At 38.4% G+C, this 18,374-nt stretch overlaps 1 protein-coding gene across 1 annotated transcript in view; it reads left to right on the top strand.

The window, feature by feature from the left end:
* The window catches only part of SYT16 (synaptotagmin 16), a 211,386-nt gene that overhangs the window by 99,184 nt on the left and 93,828 nt on the right, over positions 1-18,374 (top strand). Inside the window, exon 2 of the mRNA XM_084883158.1 lies at positions 15,051-15,227. Coding sequence (XP_084739284.1) covers positions 15,051-15,227 — 177 coding nt within the window. The remainder of the gene's footprint in view (positions 1-15,050; positions 15,228-18,374) is intronic.

Here is an 18,374-nt window from a genome sequence, read left to right as displayed (position 1 = left end):
ATGTTTTAATTGTTCTGAAAAGTTATAGTTTGATTTTGATTTGCTTATATTCTCGGACAGTATGACCCAAAATATGTGTTTTCTTGTTTTTGTTATAAATATATTATTTTTTATTGATTTCAGAGAGGAAGGGAGAGGAAAAGAGAGATTGAAACACCAATAATGAGAGAGAATCATTGATTGGCTGCCTCTTGCATGTCCCATACTGGGGATCGAGCCTGCAACACAGTTATGTGCTCTGACTGGGAATTGAACTGTGATCTTCTGGTTCTTAGGTGGATGCTCAACTACTGAGCTATGCTGGCTGGACAAGATATATTTTCTTGTATATGCCTAATGCTTTCAGTATCTCCTTCTTACATCTCTACCAAATATAAACTGGTTTGAAAGCAAAACATTCTCAGCTATATAATATTTTCTGTTGATGGATCCTGCATATCACTGTTCAGACATCCTGTGAAGCTGATGGAAATAATAATTTTGCATTGAAAAAATGAGATAGGCATTGAAGGACATTTTCTCCAAATACTTCATTTTTCTTTTCTTTTCAAAACCAAAAGCTGTTTAGGAGTAGGTCATGTTCTGTGGGATAGGGGAGGGCAGCCAGTAGAATTATAGAATCACAACCATATGTTTTGAGGAATAGTTGAAGAAACTACAGTTTTTTAGGTTAGAGAAAAACATTAGGAGGAATAAGTGCTGTCTTTGGCTTTTGGCAAGGTTGACCCTAACTTTCTCTGTGAAAAAGAAGATATGGACAAAGAGGGAATGGGTTGCTTGGCAGTGATGTGAGCTTCCCAGCCACTAGAATTATTCAAGTAGATGCTGAGGGCTGTTAACCCAGGTTGGTGTACACTGGATTCCCTCATTTAATGAGATGTTTGAGGTATTCTTGTGGAAATAAACGCAATACTCCAAAGATGCTGTGATGTCAGGAATAAGCAGTGGAGAGTGGGGACATCAGCACTGTCAGAATGCATGGGGGTGCCTGTCTCTGGTTGTTGGTCTGCCACCATATTTTTGGGTATTCTGGGCAGATCTCCTGGACTCTTTGGCCTTCAGTCTTTATTTCTGTTTAATGAAGAATCAAACCAATGTTCTCCAGGTTCCCTTCTAAATAAATAGTTGACTACAGAAACGTTGGTGCCCTGAACCATCATGCAAGCACCACAGAACAATATGCTTGTTGAAGCCATCTAGGACACGTAATATATGGGATTTGTTTTCATAAGGAATCTTCCAGAGACTGCCTCTTTCCATACTCCTAATTTAGTAATAGTTTATATATAATAACACCCACAGTCTACTAATTTAAAATAAAATATAATCTTGGAGATTATAATTATTAATTTAATTAAACTAGCATACATTATGGATCTATTATGAACATCAGGAATATAAAGACAAAATGAAGGGGCTTGGCTTGGGGCAGTGAACCCACAATACAATTTACAGATGATGTATTATAGAATTGTACCCCTGTAATCTATATAATTTCGTTAACCAATGTCACCCCAATACATTCAATAAAAAAAAGGAATATAGTAAGAAATCACTATCTCTGGTTTCAGAAAATTTACATTCTAGTTGGGATCACATCTGGATTAAACTAACAACAATGCAATGTTATGAGTTATGTGTAAAGATACAAATAAAGGGCACAATAATATATTCTACCTGGTGGGGCAGGGATAAGCTTTGCAGTAGAGTTGATATTGTAGTGTTTTTTTTTTTTACATGAAAACCCATTACCTTCAATGACCTTTGCCTGTCGGAAAAGGTCATTCAAGGTTGAGGGATTTCTATGAAGAAATGCACAGAGGTTTGAAAGTACATGGTATCGCCGAAACCGGTTTGGCTCAGTGATAGAGCGTCTGCCTGCCGACTGAAAGGTCCCGGGTTCGATTCCGGTCAAGGGCATGTACGTTGGTTGCGGGCACATCCCCGATAGGGGGTGTGCAAGAGGCAGCTGATCGATGATTCTCTCTCATCGATGTTTTTAACTCTCTATCCCTCTCTCTTCCTATCTGTAAAAAATCAATAAAATATATATATAAAAAAAAAAGAAAAAGAAAAAAGAAAGTACATGGCATGTTTAGAGAACAGTGAGTATCTGGTTAATCTAAGCACAGTGTACCTGGGAGGTGTGCTTGGTAACCAAACTGGAAAGGTAGTTTGCATTAGTTTGGAAAGGGTCTCAAATGTTATGGTAATATTTTGAGCTTTAATCCTTAGGCAGTGGAGAATCCTAGTATTTTTTTATACATGTCTGTGGGTCTGTGATATATATGGCCAACTTTGTTAGGGGTTAGTAGAATGGATGGGAGTTCTGAGGGCTCTGGGAGTATCTAGCATAGGTGTGTGTGTGTAATAATTAATGTTCAACCATTTGCCTGAAATGATCTCTAGCTGAACCTCATTATTCTGTAAGTATATTAAAGTAGTTTAGCCCAGCTAAGACCTCTCCACCAAAGACCTAACTATAGATAGTATGTATATTTTCTTTTTTTAACTTTATTTTTTAATTACAGTTTGTTGAGAAATTAAGTAGTTGAAAATTGAGCTAGGTTTTTTATTATTATTTATTTTTTAAAAATATATTTTATTGTTTTTTTACAGAAAACAATACAGGAGAAGGATAAAGAGTTGGAAACATCAATGAGAGAGAATCATCAATCAGCTGCCTCCTGCACACCCCCTACTGGGGATGTGCCCACAGCCAAGGTACATGCCCTTGACCAGAATCAAACCTGGGACCCTTCAGTCTGCAAGTTGATGCTCAAACTGGCCTGGGCAAGCTAGTTTTTTTTTTTTTTTTTTTTTTTTTTTTTTTTTTTAATAAAAAAATATGAAATAAAAAGGTAAAAGGGAAAGGAGATGGAAGACAGCATCACTCTGTGGGCTTTTTGTAGTGGTCCAGCCTGTAAGGGTCTGACTAAAGGGCTGCACTAAGGATGGAATGGTGGGGATTTGGGAGGTTTCAGAGGACTTTTGAAGAGGACAATGCATTAACTCCTAGGCTTGATGGTTGGGGGAATGCCTATAGGACGTCCTGGTAGAGATATCTATTTCAAATTTGAGTTTTACCTTAAAGATATATACCTGGTAGCCCTCAATGATGGTTGAAGCCATGATAAAAGATACAATATCTGAGAAAATGATTATTAAAATGGTAGTGGGACCCAAACATAAAATTTCTGAGAAGTGAGCAGAGAAATAGAGCTTTGAAAGACTGGTTGAAGAGAAAAGGAGAGGACCAACACTACACCAGAAGATTCTGCAATGACTTAGACATGTAAAAAGAAAACTTAAAGATATAGGATGGGTGATGTGGGTTTTAGCTCTGTCCAGAGATTTAGATGTTCTGATTTTAAATGGCCATTCTGGGATCTGAGCAAGAGAGTCCTTGGGAGAAATTATGAACTAATCTACCTGGTAGTTGGGTGGCATTAGGCCTCGAAAAGATCCAACTACTCTTGCTCATATTCATTGCAACCCTTTGACCCATAATTCCACCTTAAGTGAAGCCACCCCAAGATACAAGGTTGGCTGTAGTTCTATAGATATAAGGTTGGTTCTTTGGTTCTAGTTCTTGGGCCAGAAATAATCATTATGAATATAAAAGTTGGTGTCCTGATGTATCACCATATATGATTGTTGGAAAAGCACATAGATCCCATACAGTCCTCCCCTCAGGGCCTCACATCACCCTAGGAAGTTTATAGAATTAGGTTGTACCATACAGGACCTGAATTTCCGAACTCAGGGCCAAATGCTCTTTTGTATTTACTCTGTCTCTCTGGCTGGTTTAAATAGAGTGAACTTGTCCTCAAGAGGTTGAGCATCTTGAGGAAAACTTCAAATATCATCTTCCTAAGATTTAAAGCCCTGGAATAGTATTAGCACTGTGGCAGTCTCACCAGGATGCCCAGTTTACAGCATCCTCTTTCTACCTCTAACATCACCCCACCTCTTTCGTGTTCTATGGTGTTGGAGTGATCCTGAAAAATATTGGCTCCCTGTGACTCTCCTCGGTGAGGTACAGGTGTCTGAAGAGGCATAATTTTCTGAGGAAAGTGATCAGCATGTAGCATGCTATGAAATCAGCGTTTTATTTCACAAGACTTTGCAACAGGGTGCCTGCAGAGCAGGAGGAGTAAAAGGACCACCTCCTGTGCCTCCAACTCCCACTTTTGTAGTTCTTATTTGCTTTGTTAATTAAGAGACTTTCACAACTCCCTCTAGACCTAAATGTGTGAAACGTTGCTTGTTGTTTTGGCTCTTCTAATAGCTTTTGTTTGGCACATCCTGAATTTATAAGGTCAAATGTAATTAGCTCCAGATATCTAAGTCTCCACTTGGGAATAGCTTCAAGGAGCAGCACATCTTCAAATCTACTTAAAAGTCTTCATTTCTTCGGGGGGGAAAAAAATGTTGACATTTCTAACTTGGCTTTTATTCTGGAAGGGTCATTGAGGAGAAGTTTGAGAGAATAATTGGGCTTATTCAGGCACTTGTCAAGGTTGGGAATAAAGGAACCCTTTAGGATGGACCTCTCATTGTGTCTGCCAGACTTCTGGTCTTTCATGGCTGCCACAAATTGGCCCTGTGTAATCTCCCCTTGATGGGTGTGATAATCACCATGTGGAATACCTAGTGCAAATGGCTTCCCCTGCTTCAGTGCACGGCCCCCTGGGTCTGGCTGCTGTGCAGTGGAGTGATGTGGGTATGTGAGTGGGTGGCAGCTTTCTAATGTGTCACAATAATAACAATGCAGAATCCCAGTGCTGTTAAGCTTCCCCTAGAACTTTAGCCCACACAGCAGCCTATTTGGTTCACAGTCCTCTGTGAACGCTAGACAATTAGCAGCTGATAATGAAGAATGCCATGGGAACCAGTGGGAAAATAATAGCTTATTCCAAGTATATAATGAAATGAAATTAGCACAGACAGTAAAACAGACAATTTATGGTCATTTGCTTTTTTTTTTTAATTAAAAAGAATCAGTAAATAGTTCTATTAGAGAAATCCGAGAATTGAATAGAATCTAATCTGTTTTTATTCATAAATCAAATACAGAGAAGCTTCTTAGCTTTTACCAAGGAATTAGGATAGGTAAAAGATACCTATTTCATTTGAATACAATGATCATTTTTCTTATTTGTTGATATCTAAATAGTTTCAGGTGGTCTGAACTTTAGAAAGGGATGTTAACACTGGAGAATTGATTTTACTGGTAGGGCTATACATTTTTTTTCTCATCTCAAATGTCAGTACATTTTGAGTGTTCCAACAAATTATTAGTAACAGGGTGAACTTGTATATTTGTGGCTGGATAACTTTCTGAATACAGGAAATATTTTTATTGTCTGAGAAATTGGGTATGTAAATTGCCCTTGAATATTTTTCCTATTTCCAGATATTCCACATGCTGTTTAGTCCTTGAACACAAATCTCTGCATACAAATTTTCAGGGTCAATAATTAAAATTTGAAGACATTTTATAATAATCATTAAAAACTAATTGTTTTAGACTGCAAGAAAAATGTTTTCTATTTTTTTGAGAGTATTCGATTGGCAAAAACAATTCTGTTAAAGTTTCAGCCTGACTGTGTGGGCAGTCTTCCGTAAGTTGAAAAGTAAAGAAGTAATAAACAAATCAAAATTATATTTCACTCCAAATGTTCTCCAAATGCCTTTGTTTTGGGGAGTTGGAAGAAAATTGGGCATCCTTCTTCTGTGATAAATCCTGTCTCTCTGAAGTAGACTTGTTTCTCAATTTCTCTCATTTATAAAAATACTATCTTTTTACTTGAAAGTTAAATTACTACATTGATTCAACAACCATTCCACCAAAATCATATAAGTTTTTTCTCTGATGTTTTAACACAACATGCTTTTGTTGGGGATATGCTCATAATTTTATCATATTATTATCCTATATGCTAAAAAGCTAATATGCTAATTAGACCAAATAGCAGAACAACTTTCCAGACAACCTTCGGGATGACTGTCCAGACGACCTTCTGGAGGAAGCCGGGGCTGCGAGGGCCGAGGCAGCCAGGGCTGTGAGGACCGAGCCCCTTGCATGAATTTTGTGCATCAGGCCTCTAGTATATAATAATATATTACATTGTTTGGCAAATGATCCATAAATGGCACAAGGCCCATATATTGCTCAATTAAATTCAGCAACATAGCATGCCATGAAAAATTTACCAGTCCAAAAATGTTGAATCTAGGCTTATAAACCATCAGCATCATCTAATTCTATTTGCTCTTTTTCTATCCTCTTTGCTTTCTTGGAATACATAGGGAAATAGAGAGGATGGGGACAATGAATAATCACTAAAGTATCCAGACAAACTCAGATGAGTGAAGAAAATCTTAAAGATTCCCTCTATGGACACATTGGTGCATTTCATCCATTTTCTTCATTACTTTCTGCTTCTCAGATAATGATCTGAATATTAAGAGAAAAGAGAACAAGCTTGCTAATAATTTTTGGCTTCTAGATGTGCACGTGTGTGTGTGTGTGTGTGTGTGTGTGTGTGTGTGTGAATGTGAATGTTAAGGGAAAGTTTATATTTTAAACACATAAGTCAGATAGGTTAGGTTACTTCTCAGAAGATGGACACGTTTCAACACACATATATAGATAGCACCCCACACATACTCCCAAATGCTGTGTTCTCCAGTGTTTTTGAGAAATGATTGGTTGCTAGTGACTCCATATGTTGCTATGTTTTATTTTGGAACATGTTAAAATCTCTCTTAGGTTTCAATAAGCCAATTTTTTCCTATTTTTTGAAAGGTCTGTTTTTTTCCTTCCAAATAAATTGTTTAAATATGTAGTTACCATATCCTTGTTAGCTATTACTAGGAAGAACATTTAAATGGAACTACCTATTTTTCTTACATTAAATATATATATATTTATATTTCATATTCCTACAAATTTTTAGAAAAATGATTGACTATCCATGAGGTTGTTGAGGTTATTATATAATGCTTAACTCAACCCAAATTTAGGATATTGGCAAGATAATAGGTTGCTAAGTATCAAAAGCTTTGTTCTTTTATTTTTTAGTTCCAGAAGCATCACTGTAGGAAAAAATGAAAATTAAAGCCTTCAGTTTAACTTATTCTGTACTATTTTCTTAAGTGACATTTAGTTTTGTAGTTGGTTGTAAAAAAACACAGCTAATGTTATAAATGAGTCTAGTTCTTTGTACAAATATTTTGAATTTGTGCACCGAAGTATCTGTATATGGAGTTGGCACATTGAAACTCTTAAAAAGTTTCTCATTTTCCACCTTCTGTTCTTTTTGGTGGTTTCAAAGAAAGTTTGAACATAAACTGTAGGTCAAAGGCCTCAAATCTTACTGTGCCAAAATTGCTTTTGAAAACAGCTTGTTTTGCAAAAGTTGCTCAAATCATGCTATAGATGTAATTGTCACCTTCTTGCCTTGCAACCAACAGACTCTGGGATTGGGTCAATCTGAGTGGTAGACACGTGTGCTGAACTCAAGTCCTCTACTCTGACTTGTTCACTGTCCTCCTGGGAAATTCCCTGGATCCTCAGGCAGATGAATCCCTGGAGGAGGATGGGGAAATGCCCAGGTGATCCTGAATTCTTTTTTTAAAATCTATTTTTATTGAGATATAATTGACATATAATATTGCATGATTTAAAAGGTTACAGTGTTGATTTGATGCACTTATATATAGCAATGTGATTATCACTCTATCTTTGGCTAATAATCTATCATGTTACATAATTATTATTTCTTTTATTTGTGGTGGGGACAATTAAGTTCTAGTCTTTTAGTAGCTTAGAAGTTTATAATATACTACTGTTGTCTATAGTCTCTATGCTGTGCATTAGATCAGTCCTGGAATTCTAAGACAGACAAACTTAGGTTCAAGTCAGGAACCTCTGCGGCATAACCATGCTTGAGAACTCCATAGAAACAATTCTAAAGTCATGCTATTTCTTAAAGGGACATTTAAAATAGAAATATATCACTGAAGACAGGACTTTCAGGTTAATGTATACTCAAAGATGGTAAGGGTGTATAAGTGAGTTCTAGATATACCTCAAGGTAGTGCCTACCCTGAACTTTCCTCTTGTTTTTATTTTATTTTATTTTAATATATTTTTATTGATTTTAGAGAGGAAGGGAGAGGGATAGAAATAGATAACCAATGATGAGAAAGAATCATTGATTGGCTGCCTCCTGCACGCCCCCCAGTGGGGATCGTGCCCTTGACTGGAATCAAACTTGGAGCCCTTCAGTCCATAGGCCAAAGCTCTATCCACTGAGCCAAACCAGCAAGGGATCCTCTTGTTTTTAATGATATACTTCTCATTTTTCAGAGTGTTGCCAAGAAAGTTTATTCCTGAGAAATTAGAACTTTTAAATTATTTCTAGTGTCTTTCCTCCTTTAATTCTGATCCCCTCCCATGATCATTTTGTTAAATTTTCACCTTCCTCTCATCTTATTTCTAGTTCCTGTGAGTCAGATGGCTGCAATTGGTTGGCCTTTTTTTTAACCTCTTCACCAACCATAGAAGGACATTTACAAACATCTAGTGACTGTGTGACATGCAGAAGCTTCTCTTAGAGCCATGCCTTGAATATCAAAAGATGGGCTATCAGTAGAACATGAGACATATTTAACTTTGAGAAAGTTTTCAATATGAACTATGTGACTGAACTTTATAGACATCTGATTTCCAATTTAGCAATTACTGGACTAATTAGATGAGTTATTCTGCAGATGGCACTGACGTTTCTTCACATATGTGCCTTTGTCATTGATTGCAGATGATGCATGTGATGCTTGCTCTTCACGCTAGCATTTTATATAGATGGGATGCAAAATGACTTTAAAAGTCCCTGCCAAAGTTTCCAATTTTGTTTAAACTCGAATTCAGCATCAAACCCTCTTTGGCTCATTCTGATAGAGCCATGGCTTGAGGTATTCAGTGCTACATATCAATGATAGAGCTGTGCTGACTACAGTTCTCAGAACCTTATTTATTTATTTATTTATTTATTTATTTATTTATTTATTTATTTATCTATTTATTTTCATCAACCCCATTTTATTTTTTTAATTGAATTTATTGGGGTGACATTGCTTAATAAATTTACATAGGTTTCAAGTGTACAATTCTACAACACATCGTCTCCATCTTGCATGTGAGTTTACCACCCAAAGTCAAATCTCCTTTCATCACCATATGTTTGATCCCCTTTACCCTTTACTACCTCCCCACCACCTCCCTTTCCCTCTCATAATCACTAGACTGTTGTCTGTGTCTATGAGTTTTTTTTAATTTCTTTATTGATTAAGTTATTACATATGTCTCCTTATTCCTCCATTCCCCCCCATCCCCTGACTCATGCCATCACCTCCCTGATGTCTGTATCTATTGGTTAGCCTATATGCATGCATACAAGTCCTTTGGTTGATCTCTCCCCCTTACCCTCATACTCCCCTACCTTCCCTCTGAGGTTTGATGGCCAGAGCCTATTATATTTAAACTTTATTTTTAATTCTATATGCCTAAGTGACTGGCTGACCAGATGACCATTCAGCCATCAGGCCAGTAGCTATGATGCACACTGATCACCAGGGGGCAGACACTCAATGCAGGAGTGGAAACCACAGGCATGGAAACATGGGACAGACTGATGAACCTCAGAGGGATGGGGGGAGGGGAAAAGTGAAAGAAATTAACCAAAGATCTTATATGCATACTAGAGGCCCAGTGCATGGATTCCATGCACATGTGGAGTCCCTAAGCCTGGCCTATGCTCTCTCTGGAAATCTGGGATCTCTCGGGGGATATCAGAGAGCCAGTTTTGGCTTGATCCCTGCAGGCCAGGCCAAGGAACCACACTGGTGCGCAAAACTGTGCACCAGGCCTCTAGTTGAATAATAAAATCACAGAGTATTTTAACATGAAGAGAATCAATTTCAAACCAAAACCTAAGCAAACAATGATACATTTTCTCATATTTTCTTCCAATCTTTATTAAAATGATATATTTGGAATTTAAACCTTTTTTGAGATAAGATTCAAATTCCATAAAATTAATATCCTTTTAAAGTATACAGTTCACTGGTTTTAGTATATTTGCAAAGTTTGCACAACCATCATCACTATCTAATTCCAGCATAATTTTATTATCAGAAAGAAAACTGATACCTATTGGCAGTCATTCTTCCGTTACCCCTCCCCCCAGCTCCTGGGAACAACAAAATATACTTTCTATCTCCATGGGTTTGCCTATTCTGGACATTTCATATAACTGGAATCATACAAGATATGGACTTCTTTCACTTAGCATAATGTGTTTAAGGTTCATCCATGTTGTACCGTGTATCAGTGCTTCATCTCTTATTTCAGGATAATATTATATTGTTTGCACATAACACATGCTGTTTATAAAATTTTCAGTTTATGGACATTTGGGCTATTTCCACTTCCTGGCTATTAGAGAAATAATTCTGTTATGAACATGCATGTATACATTTTTGTGTGAACATGTATGTTGAGTTCTCTTGCGTATATACCTAGGATTGGAATTGCTGGGTTATGGTTGGAATTATAAATCACTTTGAAAGAGGACAGTCTGTGTAGAACCTTGGGTAAGCCATTCCTACAAGACTGGGATCACTGCCAACTTCTTAGCCGTTTGGATGATACTCTACTCATGCAGAAAGCACGCAAGCTGACCTACATTTCACAAAGCACTTGGCTTTGAGCCCCTTATGCATCTCTTCAAACTTCCCACTGCGTACTCCTGAGCGTATAGAAGAGAATGAAGTTGGAATTGGCAGATTCTGGGAGAAACATAACCAAACTTTCCAATCTAAACTTTCTGTTTCAGCTAGATTTGTACTCATTTCTGTTTTTTTCCACTAACTTGAAAAGTCCAAGTGATTGGAAGAGCACAAAGCCTTAACAGTGATTGTCTTTGTCTTTTTCTCTGTTTTTCAGATTTTATGTGATGAGCCTCATGTTGCTTTATAATGGAAAAATAGACTTTATTCAAAAGTAATAATCTAGTTTCATTAATGAATAGAATTATTAGGTGCAAATATTTCTACTTATGAATGATATGAACCCTCTTTTTGATAAGACCTGATTTTATATAAATCATATTTTGTTTGATTGGTGTTACTGACCCACTGGAGGTATATCTTCTCTTTCCAGAAGTCTCCATTGATAGGTACATTTTTTTTTTTTTGCCATGTTGTAACAGAGAAGATTTAAGACTTATTCAGGGATGAAATATCTACTGAGTGCCTACTCTGTGCTAGTTGCTGGGAGTACAGTGAGTAACTGAGGCCTAGTCTCTGTTATTAGGAAGTTTAAAACTTATTTGAAAACTGTTGAAAAAGCTGTCAAGGGCTCAGTGGGTGGGAACGTACAGCACAAGCATCCAGCCTGGCCAAGAAGAACAAGAAAGGTGTTCAGAGAAGAATAGTATCAGAGTTAGCCAGAAGAGAGGTAAGCATTTGCCCTGCAGAGTTGGACTAACCTATTTAAAAGTCTGGAGGTGAGCTCTGTTGGGGACCCAGAAATAGATGAATACACTGACAATAGAGTTTGATGTTGGTGAGTGACAAGTGACAAAGGCTAGAATTGGTAGCTAGGTCATGAAAGACCTTGTAACCAAGTAAAGGAATTCAAATTTTGTCCTATGGGTAATAGAAAGCCATCAAAGGGTATATTAGTTCCCTAAAGTCACCATGACATTACACCAACTTGATGGCTTAAAACAACAGAAATTGATCCTTTCAGAGTTTTAGAGACCAAAAATCCAATACCCTGTGTCAGCAGGGTTGGTTCCTCTGGAATCTCTGAGGGAGAATCTGCTTCATGACTGTCTCCTAGATTCTGGTGCCTGCTGGCAACTCTTGGCATTCCTCAGCCATAGGCTTCATAACTCCAGTCTCTGCCCCATATTCACATCTCTTTCTTCTGTGTCTTCTCTTTTTTTTCTTTCCCCAGTCTCTTATAGTGATACTTATTGAAATTAGGGCCCACTCTAATCCAGGATGATCCCGTCTTAAGATCCTACCCTGACTGTATATGCAAAGAACTTTTATTTCAAATAAGGTCACATTCTGAGATTCAGGGTGGATGTGCCTTTTGGGGGACCATGATTTAGTCCACTAGGGAGGGTTTTAGGAGAGGGCAGTTGAACAAGTCAGACTTAAATTTTGGAAGATTACTCTGGCTACTGTGTGGAGAAGGGACTTGAGGGGATAAGGCTGGGCCCGTGGAGAGCAGTGGGAATCTGGGTAAAGGATGCTAGTGGCTTTGATGGTCAGGAAGTGGAGATGAGTGTAGGAAATGCACTAAAGGTGGTTAGTTTTGAAGGGGAGAAGAGAGAAGGCTATGGTTGAGGAGCACATAGTGGTCAGGAAGGGCTTTTAAAGGAAGGGAGATATTTGGTGCATTTTTAATGCAGATGAGAAAGATGGTGTATCTCCAAGGGAAAGAAATTGAAAATACAGAAGTGAGGGGCAAAAGAAGCAGAGATAATTGTTTTGGTAAAGGGACGGGGATGGGTCCAAAGCACAGAATGCGTCTAAAGCAGTGCATCTTTCCCATATTGGACTGCTCCTACATAATATGACAGCTCTGTAAAGATGGTGATGGTGATGCTGAGGAGGTTGGTTATTCCCGTTTGAGAACTCTCTATGTGCCAGATGCCAGACTATTTCCCTGTGTTACCTCGTTTATTCTTGGATGTAGCTATATTTATTATCTCCTTTCATTGTTTAGGAACGAGAAGCACAGAGAGGTTATATAACTTGCCTAAGGCCACACTGATAAGAAGTGGTAGAGTGCAATTTTTTTTCCTGGCAGTGTGACTACTGAACACATGCCAGTGAGCACCGCTGTCTATGCTGCCTCAGAAGGGCGAGGGAATAATCGTTACACCTTTTTTTTTTTTTTTTCATGGTATGTGTTGGTTTTGGTAGCAGGCACTATTATCATTTTTACAGACCACAAAGCTATTATCTTATCTCTGATTTTTTGTTTCATTTGTTCTTTTATTGGCTTGCCACTAGATAGATTTAGTGAGGCAGTACTATTCATTTTCTTTATCTTTTCATGGAGTTAGGGCTGGTTGGATTCATCCTTTTTCTATTTATCTGGATGGTAGGGCAAGGTGAATATGATTCTTTTATATTATTAATGTTCATATTAAACCTGCCCAAGGGTTAAAGCTGCTCTTAGGAGATTCATCTTCATAAGCTTTTACATATACCCAACCTCCTTGAATAACTCCTATTGACACTTGTTTTGTAATCGCTTTCTCTATGCTATTTGATGTCTGGATTTCTCTAAATTTTTTTAATTGATTTTTTTTTATAGGAAGGGATATATATAAAGAAACATCGATTCACTACCTCCCTCACATACTCTGACCCGGGATTGAACCTGCAACCTGAGCATGTGCCCTGACAGGGGAATTGAACCTGCCACTTTTTGGTGTACAGGACCATGTTTCAACCAAATGAGCCCACCGGCCAGGGTGATGTCTGGTTTTCTTTACTGAATGTTGTTTAGACGCAAATGTCATTTCCTTAGTGGAGTCTTTCTTCAGCTCCAAACTAGCTCTGGTCTCTGTTACTAGTATATACATCACATGGCTGAATATGGTGGCTGAGAATCTAAGGCATACAGATAACACTTAATCAGGGTTATTTAATGTTTAGGATTTCCGCCCCCCTATATTTTATTGATTTTTTACAGAAAGGAAGAGAGAGGAATAGAGAGCAGAAACATTGATGAGAGAGAAACATCTATCAGCTGCCTTCTGCACCCCCAACCCCACAGGGGATGTGCTCGCTACAAGGTACATGCCCTCGACCTGAATCGAATCCGGGACCTTCAGTCCACAGGCCGATGCTCTATCCACTGGGCAAAACAGGTTTTGGCAGTATTTTTTTTAATAAGGAGAAAGAGGATGAAGGAATTTCATCTTTCAAAATTCTAAAATATTAACAGTCAAATATAATTCTAATTTCTATGGATGGCATGGATTAGAAATTTTGTCACCATAGATAATCATCATCGTCATATTGCATAGTTGGATTTGCAAACATATATCCAGGAAATGACTTTGGCTTCAATCACTAATATTGATGAGTGTATATGTCTGAAAGTTTATCCCAAGTGATTATTTTTATTAAAAAATATATTTTTATTGATTTCATTTTTTTAAAAAGTAAAATATTTTAATTTTTATCTCCCCCCCCCCCCAATTTTGAAGTCAAGATACAATCTACAATCACCAATATCATACACACTATGCATTATATAGTGCGATGGCAAACAAGTTCAGAAAAATAAAGTTTGATTATTTTCCTGCCACATTAATCCACAGACATTTGTGAGGAAAGCAGAGGGAGGGAGAGAGAGATAGAAACATCAATGATGAGACAGAATTATTGATTGGCTGCCTCCTGCATGTCCCACACTGTGGATTGAGCTCACAATCTAAGCATGTGCACTGACCAGGAATGGAACCTTGACCTCCTGGTTCATAGGTTGATAATCAACCACTGAGCCATGCCGGCCGGGTCCAAGTGCTTATTTTTTAAGCTTAGGCAGCTGTACTATTAAGAGGCTTGCTTTTGTGACACTGGTCAACCATTTACAGCTCAATACATTTGATGGAGATCTACTTTATATTGTAGTTTACATACTTGAAGTTGAATATGAGGCTGAGGGGTGACAGAGGTGTAATCCAGGGAGAAGAAACCACATGTGCAAAGGTACGCAGGTCTGTTGTCTGAGGAACCATCCTTGTAGAATGTACCTGGCAACGGTCCTTTTCCTTCTTCCCGCATACATTCCTGGGGATGCCAGCCAGTCAGGACCTGTAGAGTATTTGCCACATACCTATTAGTAAACGTAACAATTCAGAGCGAATTTAATCATGTGTTAGAACTAAAAGCTGGGTCACTTCATTGAGATGATATTTTTTTCCTCTGTGTTCTCTTGCCAGTTCCTCTCGAAGCCATTGGCTTCTTGTCTGCAGTTGGGATCTTTATCATCCTTCTGGCTGTCCTGTTCCTCTTTATCAGCAAGAAGCTGTGTTTTGAAAAGATAGTTCTTCCATGTTTGGAGCAACAAGGGAAAAGAAAGCACTCTAAAGACCAGACGGGGATCCACGAAGGGCTGGGTAAGCAACACGCTTCACATTCTCCCGAGCCTGGCAACGGGCTGTGGTTAGGGTCCAGGGAGGAGGGTTAGTGTTTCTAGGATGAGCCCCATTCAGAAATTGCACATGAGACGTTTGGCCGCCACTGTGGTGGGCATGATGAATGGACATTGCTAAAGGATACATTAACCTTATGAAAGCAATGCTCTCCTTTGAGCCTGAAGAGCAGATGGGAAAAACCTGACCACCACTTCCCATCTTCTTAGCTTTGTAAATGTCTGCGTTGAGTTTTCCTCTGACTGAAGCTTGAAGGAAAAAATGTTTTTTTTTTTTTGATTGACAAGAGCCTTGATGCATTTTGGTCTCATTATGTTGGGACAGAGTTGACATTTCACTCCAGTTTGCTATTTCAGAGATTTCTGGTGCTTCAGGACCACTCCTCACTTCAAAGGGAGGTTTCTTCTCATTAAGCTCACCGAATCCACTGCATCATTTACTAGCTGCCTTCAGTCTGATGGGAGAGAATAACATAGTTAAGGAAATAATTGGCTTCCTGCTCTTAAAGGACAAATTCTGTTTTCAATTGCTGAACGGTAGAACTTTGTGATATAGAGTGTTATCACAGAGCAATGGTTATCAGCGCATGCACGCTGGACATTCAAAGATAGTGCTGTTATCTTACAGGTAACAATTTTCTCTTTTTTAATCAATCTTATTCTAATAGGGTATGGGGCATGATGTAACTGGTGGAGGAATATATATATATATATTTTTTTTTTCTTTTTTTTTCTTACAATATATATTTTTTGTTTTTTTGTTTTATTTTTTAATCCTCACCCAAGGATATTTCCCCTTGATTTCTAGAGATAGTGGAAGGAACGAGGAGAGAGAGAAACATTGATATGAGAAAGACACATTGATTAGTTGCCTCTTGCACGTGTCCCTACCAGGATCTGGGACTGAGTTTGCAACCGAGGTACATGTATGTCCTTGACTAGAATATCAAACTCAGGACCTTTCAGTCCACAGGCTGACGCTCTATCCACTGAGTCAAACTAGCTAGGGCTCTTACATTATATTTTTGATCAGGGACAAAATCTTGAGGAGAACACTCGTTACAATCATCTCACTTCTGGGTATGTTCTAAGTAAACCTGGACCAAGGAAATATTTGGCTTATGAATAGAGCAGCTTTTGTAGCCATGGATACTTCAACTTTTTGCTTTGTTATAAGAAAAGACATAATTCAGGCATAAATGTGAATTCATTATCTATTGCTTCATAACAAATTACTCCCAAACTTGAAAGCTTAAAACACATATTCATTATCTCTCAGTTTCTGAAGTTCGGGGATTGGGGATCACCTTAGTTGGGTGGTTCTAAATTAAGGGTTTTCATCAAGCTGCGGTTGAAATTTCTCCTACAGTCATCTGGAGGCTCCACTGGAACTGGTGGACTCACTTCCAGGATGGCAGGAAGCTCCCGATCCTGCCCACAGGGCTGCTGGGATGTAGCTATGACATGCATCTGTCTTCCCCCACAGTGAGCCCTGCAAGAGAGGAGAGCAAGGAGGAAGCCACAGTTCCTTTTATGAGCTGGTCTGGGAAGTCAGACATTCTACCACATGCTATTCATTCACTAAGGGGAAGGGGAATTAGGCTCCATATTTAAGGGAAGAGTATCAAAGAGCATGTTGACATATTTAAAAATCTCCATAGGAGATGATTATGGGAGGGGTGCAAGTTTCAGATTCGGCCTTCAGTTTTGGCATTGCTGCTGCTGTAGTGGCCTTATGTTTTGAACTCTACCTGGGATATCTGACTCGTCTTCTGAAAATAGACTGGAATACTTTAAATAGAAAGTGTTTACAATACTGTCAGGTGAAAATGGGACTTACAAATGGTTTAGCCACTACTGTCCCACCTGGGACATAAATGAGGAGCATGAATAGACTTCTTTTTGGTCACGAGGTGGCGTGGAGGTAGGATTCTAGTGATTCTTCTTTTCTTCCTGAAGCAGCTCCCTGTCACTGGTCGTGGTTCCTTGGAAAATTATGGAACCTTTCCAAACTTCAGTTTCCTTATCTGCATATTGGGAATATTAATGTAGCCCTTTTAGTGTTGATATAGATCACATGTGTCAAACACAAGGCCTGCGGGCCAAATCCAGCCCGCCAGGCCTTGCAATGTGGCCCGCACCGCGCTGTCATCACTGCACTCCGCTGTCAGTTTATGACATTGTCAGTTTATGACTGTTCAGTAAACCATTCGGCCCGCGATTTAGGCTGGATTTTAGATTTTGGCCCCTTCTCTGATTGAGTTCGACACCCCTAATATAGATAAATGAATCAATTTTGTATAGATACCAGCATGATGCCTGTGGAGAAAGTCTTGATAGAGCTTTCCCCATAGCTGTGCAGCATTATCCAAATACCAGTCACAGTAACGGCTTCTAGGAATGACGTCACATAAAACTATTTAAATTGGAAGATTAAAGTTGGTGATGCTTTCTCCTTTGCAAGCTATTATGGCTACAGATAACTAAGGTTAGAGCTATTTAAGACATTTGCCTTTTGTCTTGTTTGGCACAGTATTTTAGAGACAATTATGAATTATACTTGCAAATAAATTGAGGGTTGATGGTAGTGTTGAAATGATAACAATAAAGCACAACTCAGAAGCTGTTAGCTCAGGAAACACTGAAAAACATGTCTGAAAACTCAGAGTAGGGTCATAAAGGGGGCTTTAAAAACAGTTTAACCAGGAGAATCTCCAGATAATAATGTCTAAGAAGCAAACACTTTCATTATGATTGACATTTCTCCTTTTAAAAGTTTAATTATCATTCATCAAAAGTCTTTGAAAAACATACTTCTATCCCAGATTTTATCTAACTTTTGATATCTGCCTTCATCCTCAGAGCACTTAGTTCTCATATGATGTTGTTAACATTCTTTTGAGAAATGTCAAAAGGAAGGAAGGCATCCTGATGTGGTGGAGAGAAGCGCAGTGCAGACAGCCAGGGCTTAGCTCTGCTGCTAATTGGCCATGATATTTAGGGCCTTAAGTCCTCATTTGCAAATCGATGAGTCTGTCTAGGCTTCTCCCAATTCCCACTATGCAATCCTATTTGATTCTTAGGACTAACATAGAAATTTCTTCTCTAGGCC

Source organism: Pipistrellus hanaki (assembly GCF_964339955.1).
Source record: "Pipistrellus hanaki genome assembly, chromosome: 1".
In the NCBI taxonomy this organism is placed as follows: Eukaryota; Metazoa; Chordata; class Mammalia; order Chiroptera; family Vespertilionidae; genus Pipistrellus; species Pipistrellus hanaki.
This window is presented reverse-complemented; position numbering and strand designations above follow the sequence as displayed.